The sequence below is a fragment of the Sebastes umbrosus genome, chromosome 24 (genome assembly GCF_015220745.1).
Source record: "Sebastes umbrosus isolate fSebUmb1 chromosome 24, fSebUmb1.pri, whole genome shotgun sequence".
Taxonomy (NCBI): Eukaryota; Metazoa; Chordata; class Actinopteri; order Perciformes; family Sebastidae; genus Sebastes; species Sebastes umbrosus.
This window is the reverse complement of record NC_051292.1, coordinates 12,456,825-12,477,792: the sequence shown is the minus strand read 5'-3', so window position 1 is coordinate 12,477,792 and position 20,968 is coordinate 12,456,825. Positions and strand designations below refer to the sequence as shown.

Here is a 20,968-nt window from a genome sequence, read left to right as displayed (position 1 = left end):
TAAATGTACTACAGAGTATTAGGGCCACATTTAGGGAAAAAACATCTGAGATTTCCAGGTCATAAATTTAGGAGAAAAAAAGTAGTAACATTACGAGAATAAAGTCATAACTTTAGGAGAAAAAAGTCGTAATATTACGACAATAAAGTCATAACTTTACGAGAAAAAAAGTCGTAATATTACGAGAATAAAGACATAACTTTACAAGAAAAAAGTCGTAATTTACGAGAATAAAGACAAACCTTTAAGAGAAAAAACGTTGTAATATTACGAGAATAAAGACATAACTTTACGAGAAAAAAAGTCGTAATATTACAAGAATAAAGACATAACTTTATGAGAAAAAAAGTTGCAACAGCCTGCAAAATGCCATCAGACAGTGCCTCTATAAGCTCCACTCTAGGTGTTTCACTATGTCTCTCCATAGCATCCTTAGCTGTACATGGACATAGTTGCTTCTGACAATGACAGATGTCAAGCTGTAAAGAATTGCATAACTTCTCATTTAATAACTAGGAAATATTGTTTAACTTAATTGCAGAATTAATTGAAAATATGTGTAATGTTGCTATAAAGACTTTTTTAAGGCAGATAACTTTTATATTTGACTCCAAATTTGAGTCAGTTGGTATCTTGTGCCTTAAATCAACGTCCATCTTAAGTGTGTGTTTCCATAAATGCACATATTTCAATAACAGCGGGCATCATATTTGAATCTGCCTCTGAAAAATGCTGATGCCGGTTATATGTCCTCATTTGTAAATTATTTGTCTTTGACAGACTGTGATGCAGAGCAATTTTCCCATATTTTAATAAAACATTTCCACCTGTTTCTACTAAGCTCAGAGTCAAAAACTTTTTTTTATTGCTGAGGTAGCGAAAGCAAAGATTTGAAAAATGATGACACAAGAATGTTTGCCACTGTACAATAAATGACATTCATAACTGAGAATAATGCTTTTGAATCAACTTAGAGATAGGAACATCCCCAACAAAAGCTTCAGGAAACATACAGATATTTGTGATTCAATACAAAATGATACAGAAGTTTTTTGTTCAGCTGTCTTTAAAAAAGCAAAGCACACATACAAATCTGTAAATACTCAATTCAGTATTTTGGATGAAGGAAGTAGGTCACCATTATCATCGAAGACTAGAAAACTTGCAATCATCGCTCTGGGAATACAGCTGCAGTCTCGTCTTCCAGGAAGAAGAAACATCTGGAGCCATGAGGAAATCCCCCATTAGTTCAGCAGCTTCGGCCTGAAAGGGTCACACTTCAAATGTCCAGCGGTGGAAGAAATAAATCAACTTTATTCTCGTTACTGTAACAAAGTTGTTGTTTTTTGTGTAATATTTTTACATATTAGTATTTTTTTTCTTTTGCTAAAGCACTTTATGTCTTAATTATTGTTCTATCTGTTACAGAGTAAAAATCACATAAAAGAAAGTCCTGATAAACTGTCTAAACTGACTTTCATGTACTGAAAACACAATGTCACCTGCCACTCAGCAGGCTGGTTGGGTTCATTATCTCTGAGCAGAGGCAGCTGTGGAGCCTAATTGTCCCTGATGAGGATCAGCTGGTTGAAGCCTATATCTACCCCTGGTGTCAGTGTTCAGATGCTGAATCATTGTCTCTTTGTCAGAGGTAGTGAGAGTGCTGTCCTGTTGTTGCTCTATCTGTATAGGGGCTGTGTGAATCTGCAGAAGTACCACGTGAACCTATCTGTGGGATTCTCTCACCATTTAGATTCTTCTCTTCTCTGGAGTCTCTTAGAGTGGGTTAGGTCTGTGTGGCCTGCCTTCGCTGGTTCTTTTGTTTCATTTATGTTCAAGTCAGCTGCTCGGCATTGGTGTTTTAGTTTAAGTCTTTTAAAGTTATATTGAGTGTATAGGGAGCCTTCCTTTTAGGCCTGTTTTCATTTGCTGTTTCCCCTCTCCCTTTGAATCGCTTGCGATTTTAGTGGTTATCCTTCGGGATTAATTTAAAGATTCCCCTGGTCCGCAATTGCATCCCTCTCCCAGTTATTCTGACAATTACGAGAATAAAGTCGTAATATTACGAGATTAAAGTCATAACTTTATGAGAAAAAAACAATAAAAAAATTACTACTTTATAAAATTATGACTTTATTCTCATAATACTACGACTTTTTTTCTGGTAAACTTATGACTTTATTTTCATAATATTAAGATTTTTTTCTCGTAAACCTATGACTTTATTCTCAAACTCTCAGATTTATTTTTTCTCCTCAATGTGGCCCTAATAGTCCTTTGTACCATCGTACCACAGACCTACAACAATGATAATTAAAAATGGTAATGTAAACAAAAAACAACATTCATTTCCATTTTTAAAAGTCTACAGGGAGCCACTGGAGAGGGGCTTTAGAGCCCCATGTGGCTCCGGAGTCGCAGGTTGCTGAACCCTGCTCTAGTGCATTTAGAGTGTTTATTGTTGTAGTACTGACCTGTAGCTTTAAATTAAAGTTGTGCTTCCTTTTATAGAAAGTAAATTTAAGTTTGCCCGTCTCTCTCTATCCTGGGTACATTTTATTGTTACTCCCTCCATCCCCTGGACGATAAACGGGGAAACGTAACAATTGGGGGCTCGTCCGGGATTTGAACCCAGGACCTCTCAGAGAGGCTGAGTGGACTGGTTCTAGTGGGGACAGAGAGGCTGAGTGGAATGGTTATAGTGGGACAGAGAGGCTGAGTAGACTGGTTATAATGGGACAGAGAGGCTGAGTGGACTGGTTATAGTGGGACAGAGAGGTTATATTATGCCTTTAGAATGAACGTATATGAACGTTACTTCTACTTGAGTAGAGTATTCTGCTAGTCTTACGTATCCGTGGGCGTCTTTGTTAAGCCTGGCAGTAATCCCACCAGTCAGGGCTCTGGGGTTAACCAGCGCTACACTCTGCTGCCTCATCTAACCTTAGTTTTTCTCCTCCTTGCTGATGATATCAACATTTTCCACTCTGGGAGCTGATTAGGCTGCAGTGATGCATGTTTTTCCTCCTGCGGCTGAAGCAGCCCTGACAGCTAAACCAGATTGCTCACAGCGCTCCACGTCGCCGCGATCTCTGTCTTGCTTGTGACCCAGAACCTGCTTGAATACAGTTTGGGAAAGCCTCACATCTTGTGCCCACCTGTTTCCCCCTCGATGCGTGACTGTAGTTTGCTCTCATTACTGAAACAGACAGTCATCAGCATTAAGTAATGCCACGCTTTCGGATGTTTACGCCGGTCATGCACTTTCCTGTGCTTATCTGCTCTGACTTAAGATGGTCTATTAAGGAAATTGACATCATAGGAAATTGAAAAAGAAGTGACTTTTTAAGGGATTAGTGTTAATCAAGGCATATCTTCTGCTGAGAAGCTTCAGCGAGGGAACCTACTCTGATCACATGGCGCTGTGGCTGATTGACAAATCAAAGACAGTGCGAGGGAGCTCTGGCTGTGGAGAATTTGTGTCCTACAGCAACACCATCAATACATCTGAACATCAAGGCACTTCATGTCTGAGCAACAGAGAAAGTGAATTTGAAGGAGAGTTGAAAGGAGTGCTCCATCAGGAGGCGTTGGCCTCTTTCTTCAGTGCATGCTGCAGACTCCTCGGTAATGAAAGCAGCACTGAGCTAACACCTTTTTTCCTCTGTGGCTGCTGCGATGTCGACAACATTTTCATCAGGCTCAGATTTAAACACTTAAAGTGTGCATATGTGATATATTGCTGCCTTTGTGAATGCTTGCGTTCATATAAATTATACGATCATCAGTCTCAGTTGCTAAATTGAAAAGAGGTGACACAGCGTATTGAGGCCTTTATGGTATTTTGTGGTAAAGCCTGACTGCTGAGAGTTCAGTCTACTAACGTTCTGCAAATCACATAAGAAGTATCTTCACACCACCAAATACAATGATGTTATCAGCTAGAGATGCACCTATACCCGATACCAGTATCTGGTATTGGGTCCGATACTGTGCTCATGAACTCGTACTCACAAAACGGCTCCGATACAACGGCACCGATACCAATTAACAGAAGCGTGACGTTAACCTCTATGCAGGACACCCCAGCCTGCCATGTGTCGCTCACACCCTCCAGCTGGCTGTTAACGAGGGTCTTTTGGCACAGAGAAGTACTCGTATCAGTACTCGGTATCGGTGAGTAACCAAATGTAAGTACTTGTACTCGGTCTGAAAAATAGTGGTATCAGTGCATCCCTATTATCAGCCGACTGAATGGGCGTTATCAGCGGTTATCACTACCATTCTAATGCTTCACACGGGCCAAACTGCACCTGCTACCACGTTGTGAAAGTGAAAGGTAAACTTAACGTTGTGAATTGAAACAAAACAACTTTGGGTTTAGGCAGCAAAACGACTTGGTTAGGTTCAGGATTAGATCATGGTTTGGGTCAGAATAAGTAGCCTACGTTTGGTACGTAACTTACATAGGTGGCATTAGTTAAAGAAAGGGTCGACGATGTTGGAAAGCTAGCATAATTTGAAAGTAGCAGCGCTTGCGGAGCTCCGTCTAAGGGTAGAGTACGAGCAGGGGAGGCAGGGAGGCATCTGATTGGTTCTTTCCAAGCGGACCTCGACGCAGTGATTGGTAGACGTTTTTGCAGGATCACAGCAGCTACAGATGATGGCTCTTTTCCGGTCCTTTTTCAGAGCTCATCAGTAATGGAGCGCTATCGGGGTCTAAAGACCATTTCAACCAATATATCAAATAGTGTAGCCCGGAGAACATCGTCAACCCTGCCTTTAAGTACGCCAGTTATGTGAATACAGCATCACAGTCGGGTGCGGACCAAAACAACCGGACCGAGGCCTTGTTGAAGAAGCAGTCTTGGTCCTCGATCCAACCCAACTGGAGGAAGCATTGCACCTTTTTTTTTTTTTTTATTAAACCAGCTCCCGTATCCAGCTGTGCTTTGAACGGTGCGTCATGGTTTCGTGCTTTTTAAGAACCGTGGTCACATATGTAAAAAGATAATGTTTATTAGAGGCTTAAAGCAACCCACAACAGTTTGTTTCTTCGATGTTAATGTCAACGAACTGCATTTGACCCGCTGCTTTGCTTGAACCGTATAACAGATCCAAAGATTCTCTCAGGTTCCAGCAGCTGTGCAGAAAGCTTTGGACCTTTTGGATCATCTCCCGCTCTGGGAATTAGTGTGTAAGTCTACAGCAGATGTGAACATGTCTGCAGGCCAACATGCGGCTGAATGTTGTTTAATTTATTCGGCCTGGATAGATAGAGAGGATTCACTGTATCGGTATGTAATTTACAAGTTCTGGATGTCAGCAGCAGCAACACAAACTGAAATCCTCTTTTACGAGCTCTCTGAAAAATGTATCTTAACAAGTCATGAGGTCAGGAAGTTGACCTTGAATGTTCCAGATGATGCATCTGTCCATTAAATAGAGTGCTTACTTTCTAATTGTGGGGAACTGGTTTTTGGTTTGTGGCCCAGTTTCAATCAGCAGCCTGCCACTGCAACGACAAACTCCACCCAGCTGCTGCGCCCCACCAGACCAGAAACCCTCCACAGCTGACTGTCATTTACTCTCGCAAATCCCCAATTAGCCTGATCGCAAAAAAAAAATTGTGGTTCATTAGAATCTGAAGTTGAACCGCTGATCAAATTAGCCGAGCGGCTTTGAGCATGAATCAAAATAGTCGTGCGACGGCTCCCGCACAAGATGAGCGGAGGAGGCGGTTCAAAGCTGTTAACCCCAAAAAACATATGGAGGTGCTTAGGATTCTCCGACAGCTCACATTTCGTTCTCGTCCCCACTGCGTATATCTGAAGGCAGCTTATATAACAGCTCACTTGCATAGACGTGCAGCCTACACCTGCACACACACATTTTCCTCTTTTCTCTCTCAGCCTCATTCACAATCATCTCCGAATCACAAGCACTCCATCAAGCAGAAAGCTGTGTACTCATCAAGCCACAGAGGAGTTCCAGATGGGGACATTATCAAGGCTATTTGTTCATCTAAACTCACTAGAAGAGGTGGGAGAGGGGGAAGTACTTTAGATGAAAATACAGAATAAACAAGCGAAGGGGAAGAGATGGGGAATAGAAGCCAGGAGCTCCACCAATCCAGACCGAACGGTGCTCTGAGCTCCTGGTCATGGTTTCATCCTACCTTGAGATTTGCGTTGATGTACCCCCACAAAGGTGGCATTTCTTGGAAGCACATGTGGGTGTCAGCCCCACACTGTCAAAACAAACAGACTGGGTCAGTACGGTGAAATTCTTTATGGGGTCAGTGTGGTGTCAGTGCTGGTTACGTAAGGGAGGCTGAGGCTCTCGCTGAGTTTTAAAGATTACATTCAAACAAACAGCAGATTTTCTTTGTGGTGAAGTTCCCCTCAGGATGATCCTCTGACTTCTAGCACCATCATCAGGTCAATTTGTCCAATACTTTGGTTTATGACCAAATACCTGCAGAACTAATGACATCCATCAGCCTCAGCTGGACTCAGCTAACTAGTAAATGTTAGCATGCTAACACGTTAAAATGACATAGTAAATATGATACCTGCTAAACATCAGCATGTTAACATTGTCAGTGCGAGCATTTAGCTCAAATCACCACTGCACCAGCTGATTGAATGTGAGATTCATCAATCAGCGGTTGTCATAGATATGGGTTAGAAGGTGCCTGCTACACCTACCAGTAGGTTCAGAAGGCCGTATGGTCATTTATTCACATGGTTGATCACCGATACGAACACAAGAAGACGACGCCGATGTCGGGAGGAGGTTAGGGTGGATGGATAAGTCAAATAACCTCGGAGACTGCTGTTCTTGTCCCATGTGAGAAGTCAACGTTGACTTATTTCAGCATACTTTCGTTACCTAACAACCATTATTTTAACCCAAACCATGATCTTTCCCTAAACCTAACCAAGTAGTTTTGTTACCTAAACCTAAAGTTTGTTTTTATCAATTCACAACGTGAAGTTTCACAACGTGGTAGGTGCAGTTTGGCCCGTCAGAAGTATTAGAATAGTAGCGATGACCGTTGATATCGCCCATTCAATCGTCTGATAACATTCAAAGTGGGTGACCACTGAGCCAACGTACAGCCTCGCAGAGCCTCTAGCATGGCAGCAGAGACTTCATGCCGCAGTCTCGTCGATTCATGTGCATCAGTTTACCAGAAACCTGGTTTAAAACTGCTAATTCAACATGCAAGTTCAACAGTGTTCTCCCATCATGCAACACTGTGGGGACATCCACTAAATGCAAGTTCGAACCATTTCATTCTTCTTCTTTTGGGGACGAAACTATTTCACCTCTAAATAAAACATTTGGTGTCTGGTGTTTTTTATCTCCGTTAGAATAGTTCTTATTGAAGGAGAGAATAAAATCATCATTATAACAGCTGATTTAAAGGTCCCATATTGTAAAAAGTGAGATTTTCAGGCCTTTTACATTATAAAGCAGGTTTAAGTGCTACGTATATAAACACTGTTAAACTATCCAAACGCTCAATATGAGAATATAAGACCTACAACAATGATAAATGAAAATGTAAACAAAAGGAGAGGGGCTGAAGAGCCGCAGGTCGCTGACCCCTGGTCTATATCAATGTTGACACAATTACCACTGGGGGGCTGACATGACGGACTTATCCCAGTTAACAGGTTATGCTAAATCACACACAACACAATGCAGGAGTAGACCCCAGTCTGCCAGCTCATCATTACAGGAACTGATTAATCCACATCCAACCTGAGAAAAACAGCCCCCTCACACACAGACATTGCCGTTCCTTCTGTTGTTGGTTAACCTGGCTTAGAAGCCGCCTTTACCAGCGTTCTGCAGGGACTGATGCTCTTTCTGATTCCTTTTGCCTTTTCAGAGCTTAATGAATGAGGCGGTCAAGGGAAACCAGCAGCTTATCCCAGATCGGTGCTCGCACTTTAATCTTGATGAATCGGAGTCAAGAGGGAGCCACTCATCCGAGAGCAGCGATGTGCCAGGTTGCCTTTCAAAGCAATCATCATAAGGCCTTTTTTCACTGGAGGCACGGCACAGCACAGCACAGTACAGCGCCGGCCCGGCCCGGCCTCACCTCCTGCCATTCACTCTGTATTCAGCACACTATCTTTCCTTCACTGTGCCACAACATTATGAGAGGAATGCCTATGAAATGACATGCACCATGTGCCCGGTGGATAAGGATCACACAGCATACTGTTGACTGCAGTCAGACATCTATTAATCTGCCTCCCTGCTTCTCTGATTGGCTGCTATGATGGAGAGAGTTCTCATAGAAGAGCCACAGTGCCCCCTGGTGGAAGACTCAACATCTGTATCTGTGGGATCTATGTGAACTCAAATGACACCAGGAAATAATGTATTTAGTTCCACCAAAAAAAAAAAAACAGTTGAAAAAGAAAAAGAAATTGAAAATATCACATGCTTTATTGCCAACATGGATCCATTTTTACAGAGTGGAACATTCACAACTTGGAGAGTCATTAACTTCAAGTTTTGCTTTTGTAATGAAGCATATTAAAAAGTTATATTTGGTAATGCTTTATTTTAGGAATCCCATAATTTCGGTTTGAGGGTTTATTGGAAATAATGACGTAATAATCATGAGTTTCTAAGCATATTTTCAGAAGAAGTTTCTTATAAGAACTGTTCTTTAACTTATCTTATTAAAGGGTATTTTTCAACCTGGACCATATTAACAATCTGAGCCTGTCAGTGGCAAAAACCAGCTGTTATAGTGAGTGGACGTAACGTTACACCGATGCTCACTTAGGGTTAGGGTTAGGGTTACCGGTTTTGTCCCCATTATTTTGTCCAAGGAAATTTCTCTTTCTCCATACCAGAACTTCCTGTTTTATTAAGTGCGTCGCGCACTTTTATGCACTCCTGGCGAAGTGTTATTGCCTTAATGCAGCACTGTGCAGCCGACCTCAGAAACCCCATCTCCCGGAGCCGTTTGCTAAAGAGTGAGTCGATTTTGGTATTCTTGTGTGTTGTCGAAAGTTGCGAGCTTATACAATCATCTGACCAAATCTCTATGAGGCACTGCACCTCCCCACAAGTCCACGATTATTCATCTTGCTGCATGTTGGAGAAACGAAAGGCTTACAATCCTACCCATAATGCATAAGGTTTAGTCCAAAAAGGCGCAATGCTTTCTCCATTTGGGCTGGATCGTGTTCTCACCACAAACAAATCGTACCGCAGTTCGTTTGGAAGCGAACCGAGACCACCCCTTCAAGGAGGTCTCGGTTCGCTTGTTTTAGTGCTGCACCCGAGTGCGATTGCTGTGTTCACACCTATCCAGACGAACCGCGCCGAGAGGGTAAACGCTCCATGGTTCGAGTAAACCGAACTAAACAAGGCAGGTGTGAATACGCCCTTAGACACAAACACATGGGAAACAGGTTGAAAAATAAGAAAAGTTACCCTTTAATGATGGAAAAAGTGTCAGATTCATTAAAGTAAATATTCACTTGTTCTCCATATGTGTTAGTTTGTCACTGACTAAAAGACTCTCGCGATTAATCGAGCTCTGTCTCCACTTTCCCCGTTATTACCAATAACCATGAGCCTTCCTTAGTACTGTCACATGTCAGTTTCTCTCCAGGAAACAACCAGGAAACCATGGGACCTGTAAAATAAAGCCTTACTGAATGTTTCAATATCTTCTTCTTCCATGTCAGTGGTATCGTTCAGTATTTATTACTGCAGAGCACAAGCATTAGACATTACACTGTTTAAATATGAACTACTGCACAGGGAAGAACAAGAAGCAATGCAATCTCTTTTTTTTTTTGGTAGTGATATATTAGAGCTGAAAAAAAAACTAGAACTGAAATTAATTTATGTTGATTTGTATTTTATTTTATTAGTTTTTTCAGTTTAGTTTTAGTCTTAAAGGATATTGTTTTTATTTAGTTTCAGTTTGTGATACTGTAGGTTTATGCAACAGATAATCTAAATCCTGATATTGCATCAGAGGCTATAAATTAGGTATTATAGAATGCATCGGAGCGTAAACAACAAAAGTGGATAAGAAATTCTGACACGGAGCCAAAGTAGACACGACAACTATTTACCTGGAGTACTTTAAAAATGTATGTTTAACACCATACAAATGTGCTTCATACAGTACTATATAGTTTAAACAATTCTTCAATATAAACTTCAAAGATAAAACGATATTATCAACAGATCCCTATAGAGTGCCATAGTTGTTTCTCAGTTAATCCAGAAAGCGGTCCAGCATCTTCTGGATGTTATGGAAGGCGTCTCTGCCCAGGTAGTCGGCCTGCCCGGCCTCCCACAGCCTGCGCTGCTCCAGCCGCTCCGCCTCTGTCTCTGCCTCCGCCTCCGCCTCGTGCTCTGCCTCCGTCTCTGCCTCCGCCTCTGCCTCCGTCTCTGTGTCTGCAGCCCTCTGCCGTGAGAATAACAAATGAGTCTTCAAAGGAAAACAGCAGGCTGACTCTCAGCTCCTAGTTTTCATCTCTACACACAGACAGAATGTGCAGTTGAGCATTCAAACCAGTAGATTGTCATTATTCTTTCATGCTCGTCTTATGAACACGTTCAACCGACCTGTGTCTTATATTACCTGCAATATCATCTCTCTCAGCTCTGATCCGTGGAGAGTTTCAAGATCAAACCAATTCATAATAAATGAATGCTTTATTAATGGTATAAATCATGCTTAATATGAGTTAATAGGACGCATTAATAAGAGAGCAGCTTTTGGATTATATTACAAATATTAAAAATAATGACATAATTGCAGACTTTTGATTGATTGACTTATAAATAGTTCTTAATCAGACAGAGATGCCTTCTTCCCTGAGACACACTCTTTTATTGTTTCAAAAACCTACGTACTGATCCATGTCCATCATCTTCAGTTACACAGCAGCACCGTGCTTCTTTATCTCTCATACACAGCACTGTCCTCATACGCGCTCTTACTTTGAAAATCACAACTTCCGGTTGCAGAATATGGAAAAAAATAAAACGTTTTTTTTTCATTTCTGTGATTTTATTTTTTGTTTTTAGAAATAGAAAATTAAAAACAACCCGTTTTTTAAAGTTTAGTTGATCCCTTTTTTGACCACGATAAAGAAAAACGTCTTGTATTTCAATATTATGTTTTCTATTTTAAAACAAAAATCAAATAACCACAAATTTTTTTTGTTTTTTCATATCCGTTTGTGAAAGGAAAATCGAATGACCAAAAGATACACTGACCCTTTTCACATGTTTTCAGTCATTATTTTCCAACATTTATAATGTGTTTAGAATTTCCTTTACACGGCCTTTAACTAATGTGGGAGTGAGGTTGGCGTAGAGGTCAGAAAGGAAACGGTTACGTACAGGATGTGGATGAAAGTCTGAGGAGCGAGCGCTGCCCTCCGACCCCTCTGATTCACAAGCTGGGTCCTGGATCTCCGTCCTCTCAGACGCTCTGGACTCTTCCTCCAATGTGTTATCTGCGTGGGAACACTACACACACCATAGTCATGTCAGCCGCTGCAGTACATGCCGCACACTGATGTTGTTAAAAGCGTGAAATACAGCCACAGAGTGGAGGCTTGATAACGCAGTTGATGTATGTTCCTGGCTGCTGTCATACTGGAGGCAGTGTGTCTGTACAAGCTTGTTCAATGCATCAAGTTGAAAGGAATTAAATGACAGAAAGGCAATGAGGAGCTCAGAGGGCCGCACAGATAATAGACTCTGTGTTCTGTTGTTCCGCCGCAGTCAAGCACAAACACTCATACATTAACAGGAACGAACGAGAGGCACTCGAGCTGCCTAATAAGCCTCCATAATAATCACCGTGATATATTATAAACACGAGTGGCTATGCTAATAAGGTCATTCATTCAGCTAATTAACGGATTGATATTTCTAATGACTCCTTTCTTCGCAGAAGATGTGTGACTTTACATGAACTCTGTGTTTAAAAAGAGGGGGATTTTTTTTTTCTTTCTTTTTGGAGCTAGCAGTTTCCCCCTGCTTCCAGTCTTTGTGCTAAGATAGGCTATTATGCCTAGCTCTGTACTGGATGCACACTTTCCAGTATGTTCTGATATGATACGTATCACGATACAATATCGTGATATCGTAAGCAAGGGGATTTTTTAAATCTAATTTTAGAATCCTAAAGAATTCATAAAATCTTTGCCCTTGGCCCCGCGGGTCTCTTAGGGTTAAAGCAGCATTAGTTGATTTTTTTGGTCACTTTGGGACAAAAAGCTGTAAACACAACTATAGTGTTAGCAAACGGTTTCCTATCTACACATCATACACAGCAACATTCATCTGGAGTCATGTTAGTCCAATAGTTACTCTCCTTTTTGCTCTGTTTTGGTCTCCACCCCCAAATATCTGTCTCTTTAGCTGCTAAATGCTCCACTATATGTTCACCAGCTGTCTGCTGCTGGGCAGGTAGTGAACTGTGGGTTTTATCAGAGCTTTGTCACTGAAAACAGCTTCATAAAGGAGTTTGTGGGCCATAAAACCAAAACGAGATGAAAGGTGGGGGTGATAATTCACTGTGAGTTTGTCACAACAAGTTAAAATTGCGATTTGACTCAGAGTTAATGCACAAGTATTGATCAGTGCAGCTTTACGGATTATAACTTTGGAGATCAAAAACTGCTTTTACTTTATAAAATGTGTAGCAAGATGCTTCAAAATCTGATGTCCTCTATGGGGGGTTTCCATTATGATGAGGTACAATATAGCCACAACAACATAATATCCAACAGTGACACAAAAGAAGAGCTAGAGTAAAGCTTACTGTCTCTGGTTGAGGCGGTGAATGAAGCCTCTCAGAAGGGGGGGCGGGCAGTGAGTCGGAACCGTCCAGGTTTTCTCTAAATGGCATCTCGGCTTCTCGTTCTTGGATCTGCAGAAACAAGGGGAGGATGTTGAGTGTTTGGAGGGAGGGAGGGCTGGGCAGCCATGTGTGGCGTTTGGCTGTCGGTCTGCATGTTTAAGTTTACAGCCAAACTCTGCAGCTAGCTCCTGTGACTCCAAAACCTCCGACTAAAGAGGGGGAAGTCATCAGTGAAAATGTTCTGCTCGAGTGTTTTGGAGTGGAACCCTGCAGAGCATCCGCCAGACATGGCACACGGTCGGCTTCCTGCACAACAACATGGAGTGGCACTGCTGAACACATAATCAGCAATATATAATATTAATAAATAACTCACTCTGGTGATATTCTATATTTTCTCCCATGTGCATTTTCTTCCTCTGTGCCATAGAGCTCCATTTTTGTCCAAAAAACTGGGGAGACGTGTTCCTTTCATCACCATGAACACACACACTGTAGTTGATTTTGCTGCCACCAATACTCACTAGAGCACCAAATGTGGATTTTGTTAGTCCCCAACAAACTGTTTCCTGTTTGTGTTTGATAACTCAACCACGTAGTTTTAAGTCAAATTAAAAAAACTGAGTAAACCTACGTTGGGCTCTATGTAAGAATCAGAAATTGCTTGTTGACAGCGACACCTGTGGCCGTTAAGTCAACGAAAGCAAGCGTCCTGTCGCTCGCGCTCGCTCTACATAGACATTAGCAAATTAACAAAGAGACTCCATTCTCTGAAGTATCCTATATTTAAACCAGATCATTCTCTCCTATCGGGCCGAGCGTGCAGCCGGTTCAGAGATATCTCAGAGATGTTGGGTACCTGTTGTGGTTTCCCTGGTGCAGGCGATGTTGTGCAACTGAGGTATTCCTTCCACCACAGAGACACAAACCGTTGCATGGTGTGCGAGCGGCTGTCGTCCCTCTGGCTGCTGCAGCTCCAGGGTTTCACCGCTCCTAAGAAATGGACGATCTTCGCGCCGTGGCCAAACCTGCAGGAACACAACTGTAAGTCCAGGACGTGTGTGCTGAGCAGTGCGTCAACCCAAACAGCCCAGTGGTTCTAACAAAGGAAAGGTTGTAAAGAAAAACGCCGCAAGGTGCACACTTTAGGACAAGCTTCCTTTAACTTTACAGGCCTGTTTTAATGCTTATTACAGCGTACTGTTCAGTTCACCTCCTGGGCACTCCTGGGCTAATGCAAACACATTAGGATACCTCTAATCCACACATAGAGAGTGTGTAAAGAGAGTGGAGCTGTGTTGTGAGACGCAGTAGGACACACTCACTTTTGGAAAGCAGGGAGGTAGCTGTAGAAGGAGCTGGCACTGAGGTTGTAGACAAACGGCAGGTGTTTACGGATGTCTTCCACCGGCCAGCTACTGAAGAAGGAGTTCAACAGGCCCTGGTCTCCTCCTGAGAATGGAAATGAGGAAAACATATGAATAAATGCCATGTCTACATGTAAATAATAGATGAGTTGATCTAAAGTTGAATGTGGGTTCAGAGTAGATGCCTTTAACACACAATGGAAGTCTGGATATTCCCACTGAGAGGATTGACGTGACCCTTCTGAAACTCCAACACATTCTCTGGCATCATATTTTAGTTTTGTATGAATGCACTCAGTCGAGTCTTCAGTATTCAGAGACATGTAGTCATGGGTTACCATCGAAGCTGCCGTGCTGCAGGGCGTGATCCAGGAGGGCACTGTGGGTGTGGACGGACGGTCTGAACACGAACACGCCGGAGTTGAAGCAGTCCGGCCAGCCGGGATCGGGAGCCGCCGACAGCTCATCTCTCTCAAACAGCTCGTCCACGTTACACAGAACCTGAGAGGAACAGGTCGGACAGCGTGTGTTAGAGCAGTTGAATGCATTCTGAAGGCTGATTCACTGCGAAGAGACACCGATACTGATAATTACATGGTTTCATACTAAAAACCCTATATTCATCACCCATGCTTTGAGGCCTACGTGTTTGTCATGCATATTCTCCAGCGTCGGCGTTAGGGACGGACCTTGGGGGTCCAGGTCTGTCCAAAAAGGTCACTGTGCCCCTCAGCTGAATTCTCTCCTGACAAAAAAACTAAACTGACATACGTTTACAGCTTTAAAGGGGACATATCATGCTCATCATCAGGTTCATACTTGTATTTGGGGTTTCTCCTAGAACATGTTTACATGCTTTAATGTTCAAATAACACATTATTTTTCTCATATTGTCTGTCTGAATATACCTGTATTCACCCTCTGTCAGAAACGCTCTGTTTTAGCGCATTTCAACGGAATTGCGTTGCTAGGCAACAGTTTGGGTCCATGTTTACTTCCTGTCAGCTGATGTCATTCACATACACTGCAACAGGAAATAAACTGGGACCCATTTAGAATGTTTATGCTTAAAACTGTGAAATGGTCTAAATATTGTAGATTTGTGACATCACAAATGGACAGAAATCCTGACCGCTTGTTTTAAAGTTACAGTTTCTGAATACGGGCTGTATGTATTTATCTGTGGATTGAGCGTTTTGATACTTTCACAGTATTTATATAGAACTTAAACCTGCTTTATAAAATAAAAGACAAAATGGGACCTTTTAAAGATGTTGTTTATCCTTTAATTAGTTGTGTAACTGGTGAAAGCGGCCCAGTGTTACAGGGTTAATAATGCAAAACATTTAACAGATTGTGTATCTGAGATTATAACCTCTAGTGTTGTGGAAGCCTGAGCCTCTCTTTCATAGTTTATTTCTTTCATGAAACATGATAATGTTAATTATACACTTAATAAAGGCTACATGAGGTGAAATAAATGCCCGTTCGTTCCTAATGATATGGCGCCGACCCTGATAGTCTCACATAACTAACCTTGGTCAGGTGACCCGTCATTATTTACTTGTTACTGTAAAACAATAACAATAAAAGCATGAATTGAGGATCAGGGGTAAAGTGACATTTGGTTGATGCACACGTAGATGTCGGTACGTCAGCTCATGTGTTACCTTGAGGCCTGACCTTGTGCTCCCGCTAACTTGACAACATGTTTACACTGAGTCAACAGAGGAAGAGCCCCAGGATGTCCGTTAACATGCTACTATTGATTTCAACGACAACATGGAGAACACTGCCCAGCAGTTCACAACATGACCCCTTAAAGAGAATAGAGGCATGTGTTGACTGACTAGATAGGGATGTACAGTAGGGTCAACGATGTTCATAGTATCCCTTTATTTAGACAGAGCCATGTGTGTTTGCTTCCAGACACTAGTCCTTTGAAGAGGGATCAAAGCTGTGGGTACCCGCTGACATGCATTTCCATAAAAGTCGGACATTGCGAGCAACAGTTAGAGGGTATTTTCTGCATGGAGCGCGTGGCGCTGCCAATGACTTGTTGAGAACATGTGGGGCATCCTTAAAAGGCACTTCTATGAGGGTGGGTGGCCGTATACAACCATTTCTTGTTGCCAGTAGATGGCGTTACCGCCATAACTCAATAATGGCACGTATATCTCTTCAGGCCTGGACTCTTATCCAGCTTGTGAAATATCGGGCAGATCGGACTATGTAAAGTCAAGTAACAACAGCCTCCTGTGTCATGTTGAAGCATCGAAATTCGCCGCGCCACCACAACAACGCCGTTTCGCGAAAACACAAAAGCTTCACAATTTAGCATGGTGAAGGTGTTGAGATTCTGCTGCCCGACTTTGAGATGGATTTCTTGAATCCTCTAGGAGGAGTATCGTAAAGTTGCATACCTGGAAAAGGGACAAAATGGCGTCTTCTCACATGACCTATGACATCCCCGTTCGAGCGATCAAAAATTCCTTCGCAATTTAGCGTCACATTAGTTTGAGGGTTATACCACCCAAATTTGTCGCAAATCCGATAAACACTCTAGGAGGAGTATGTAAAAGTATGCATAAAATACATGAAAAACGCACAAAATTCTAAATGTCTGACTTCCTGATGGGCGGAGCTAATGAAACCAAATGAGGAATATGTCTGAAATAATGTGCGGGACGTGCCTACCAATTTTCATGAATATAGGATCAACTTTGTTAAAAATCTATGGCCTTCCACGCATTAGGAGCCATTGAGGCTCGATGGCAACGCCCGATCCCAATCACTACAGAACTTTGCAATTTTCGCCAGTTCTGACACCGTTGGGTCCCTGGCACTTTCATGCTCGGGCCCTAATAACCTCTCTGAAGGTGAGCAGTGTGGGTATTATTGTGGCTCTTTAGACTGTTATTCTCCTACTGGAGTGAGACATTCATAAACATTAGCAGTTCCCTTTAAAATAAATTATCTTCTATAACAGGTTTATAACGCGTAACTAATGTCTTTATTAATGGTCAATAAATCATTATTTATTATGGTAATGGCGGAGCGAGGGGTGGCCAGTGGAATGGACCCTGAAGATGTCATTACACGGTTCGGCCACTATGTGAAATTGGCTTCCAGCTGTGGATGAGTTCTGCCCACGTGGAATAAAACTCACTAGAGTTTACTATATTTACCAGAGAGAGACGGGGGGATTATGTCAATAGTTAACTGTTTGATGAATGGATCTATTTTAGTGTAAGACGGGTGAGAGCATGCCAGGCATGTTGACGTCATCTGGATATCTGCACTGAACCGCTGCAGCGCAAATGTCGGTAACAAATACATTGCATTTCCCATAGCTCCTTCACAATAAAAGTCAAGTGTTTTGCACCATGAAATGTTTGGTTTGCATTAAGACTTAAAGGTCCCATATTATGCTCATTTTCAAGTTCATACTTGTATTTTGTGTTTCTACTAGAACATGTTTACATGCTGTAATGTTAAAAAAAAACTTTATTTTCCTCGCACTGTCTGCCTGAATATACCTGTATTTACCCTCTGTCTGAAACGCTCCGTTTTAGCGGATTTTGACGGAATTGCAACAGAATTTCGTTGCTAGGAAACAGCTTGGGTCCATGTCTACTTCCTGTCAGCTGATGACATTCACATACACTGCAACCAGGAATAAACTGGGACACGTTTAGAATGTTTACCTTTAAATCTGTGTAAAGGGTCTAAATATTGTATATTTGTGACATCACAAATGGACAGAAATCCTGACAGCTTGTTTCAAATGCAGAGTTTCTGAATACGGGCTGTGTGTATTTCCCTGTGGATTGAGCGTTTCGATACTTTCACAGTATTTATATAGGACTTAAGGCTGCTTTATAATAAATAAACATTAAAATCTCCCTTTTTTATAATATGGGACTGCTAAAATGAGTGAGATGGAAGTAAGACGATCCAGGTAGAAGCTGCTGAAAGCTGCTAATCAGGACAGTGAAGGGCTCAAAGTGACACGTAGACTCGTGTGCACCAGGATTGTCTCTCACTAAAAACCTTCAGAATAATCTGAAACAATCACAGAGAAAGTTTGAGCGGGACTCACGAGTGTGTCGGCGTCCAGGAAGACACATTTACTGTAGCGGGTCAGAGACCAGCAGTGGATCTTGGTGAAGGTGATGCCGAGCTCAGGACGTCCCAGCGAGGCCAGGTGTACACGGTCCTCGCTGTCCATCGGGTCCACTGTGATGACCTCATCGAACACGTCCTCAAGGGCAAGCCTGGTGACATGTAGAAAGATTTCAATAGTTATATATACAGTGTATACTGTATATATACATTATGAGAGAAAAGGGATGTATCACCCACCGTGACTGTTCTGAGACGTTTGATGTTACCATGACGACGATGCTGCGTGTCGTCCCGTGACGCCGTAAACATCTGGCCACCACTGTAGCTCCCTTACAGTATGAGTCTGTGGTTGCCAAGGTGACGAAGGCCTCACCAGCTAGAGAACGGGCAGATGACAGATGCACTGAGATCAGCTGGGACTGTCATTACATATAGAATATAGAACTGATGTGGACCGGGCTGCACCAGCTATACATCCATGACTGACTGACCTTAAACGGAGATTTGTCAAGTATTTAATCCTCTTATCAACATGGGAGTGGAGAAATATGCTGCTTTATGTAAATGTATGTATATATTTATTATTGGAAATCAATTAACAACACAAAACTATGACAGATATTGTCCAGAAACCCTCACAGGTACGAACCTAAAATGACTTAATGAGTTCCCACTGGAACTCTATATATTATTTTCACACTAAAGGCCACTATGGTTCCTCTGATTGATGCATTTATCCATTTATTTTACCAGTAAAACCAGTTTCTTGAGGAATATTAAGTGTGTAGTCATTGTAACCTGTAGTAACCTGTAGTCTGCAGCCATCTCTTTGCTGTGTGGAGGAGCACACAGTTTATTATATTGTCTATGTCTAGTATTATTATTATTATATGAAGTCAAACTACAGTGTGCTCGATATCAACTCTGAGAGGGAGACCAGAGAGAATCACAATTCTGGTCCAGCTTGTCTTTTATTTCCCCTTTTATTCCTCAATAGAACTCAACAAGTACAATTTGACCTGATACATGTAGATCATTTATATGAAGAGACGTCACCTACCTGACATTTTGGATGTCTTAAATCTTCTGCAGATCCAGGACCTGTATCCACAGAGGAGACGAGGACTGTGCCGGACTGGTCTGTCCCATACAGGCTGCTGGGAGCCAGTCTGTTGCTACTGGGACCTTAAATATCAGCTCATCTGTTTGTTCAACTGGTCGTTCAACTAGTAGTCAGTGAGCTTTGCCAAGTGTTGTGCAACGGTGTTGACCTCCCGACCCTGCCCCTTTGGTCCAGTCACTAATCGTCATCCCACTGAGCGGTTCCTGTTACACATTAAAGGAAACAAGCAGATAAACACACAGATGGTAACGTATCTTACCGTATCGTAGGATACAGTCGTGATTTAAATAGTGGCCTATGAATTAAACTCTGAGTAACTGAGTAAAGTTTAATTTATGCTTGACGCATCCGTGAGTATCCGCACAGCCAAAGTGACGTCACACCATCAGACACGTCCCCTTCGCAGCGGCTCTGTGGGGCAGGTTGTCACCGGCCTGTCACCGTGCACATCCAAGGCCTATTGGAAGCTATGAGGTGTGACACATGCACAGCGTAACTGGAGCTGCGTGTTGCTATTGGCTCAATTTTTGGCTAAAAAAAAAAAATATTCTGAAATGATAAAAATCACAAATTTGCGAGAAAAAAAAATCTCCACAAAAAAAATTAATTGAATATTCTCTGAGACTATAAAGTCATACATTTGCAAGAAAAAAACTCAGAAATTCACAAAAAAAATGATATTCTGAGTTTATAAAATCATAAATTTGCAAGAAAAAAAACTCACAAATTCACAAAAAAAGAATATTTTGAGATTATATAATCTAAAATTTTCGAGAAAAAAACTCACAAATTCACAAAAATAATAAATTGAATATTCTCTGAGATTATAAAGTCATACATTTGCAAAAAATCTGAAATTCACAAAAAAAAGAATATTCTGAGATTATAAAGTCACAAATATGCAAGAAAAAAACTCAGAAATTCACAGAAAGAAAGAATATTCTGATATTAGAAAATTTGAAATTTGCAAGAAAAAAACTCTTCACAAAAAATTAATAAATTGAATATTCTCTAAAATTATAAAGTCATAAATTTGCAAGAAAAAAACTCAGAGATTCACAAAAGAAAGAATATTCTGAGATTATTAAGTCATAAATTTGCAAGAATAAAACTCAGAAACTGTGCAAAGGCCGTAGTTCCACCAGCCGCCGCTGCCGCCATGCCTACAGTAGTGTCCTCATGGGGATGATGGGCTCTGAACTTATTTCATGAACATACTGCTGACATCAGTGTGTTGCTATTGGCTCAATTTGGAGTGAAGACCAAATTTTACTCGTGTAAAATGCATGTGTTGCATGTGTTGTACCTATGCACCGATACCAATACTGGATTGAATATCGGGCTGATACTGAGGAGACGCCCTAACGGAGTATAAAAGGTCCAAAAGTATCCTCGTCACGATTCCTTGTCAGCTCATGTCTGTGCAGAAAGCACAAACTGGGGCTTAAAGGAGGAGGTCAGGTGATGCAGAGT

General features: G+C 41.8%; 1 protein-coding gene across 1 annotated transcript; it reads right to left on the bottom strand.

Moving 5' to 3' along the window:
- Positions 1 to 9,450: 9,450 nt before the first annotated feature.
- Positions 9,451 to 19,579, bottom strand: gyg2 (glycogenin 2). The gene is made up of 9 exons (XM_037762291.1): positions 19,433 to 19,579; positions 18,610 to 18,748; positions 18,347 to 18,521; positions 14,583 to 14,745; positions 14,203 to 14,329; positions 13,737 to 13,905; positions 12,839 to 12,946; positions 11,407 to 11,535; positions 9,451 to 10,462 (listed from the first exon to the last, which is right to left on the bottom strand). Exons 1-9 carry the CDS (start codon positions 19,437 to 19,439, stop codon positions 10,271 to 10,273), a joined length of 1,209 nt encoding a protein of 402 aa, XP_037618219.1. The 5' UTR covers positions 19,440 to 19,579; the 3' UTR covers positions 9,451 to 10,270.
- Between the last annotated feature and the right edge of the window lie 1,389 nt (positions 19,580 to 20,968).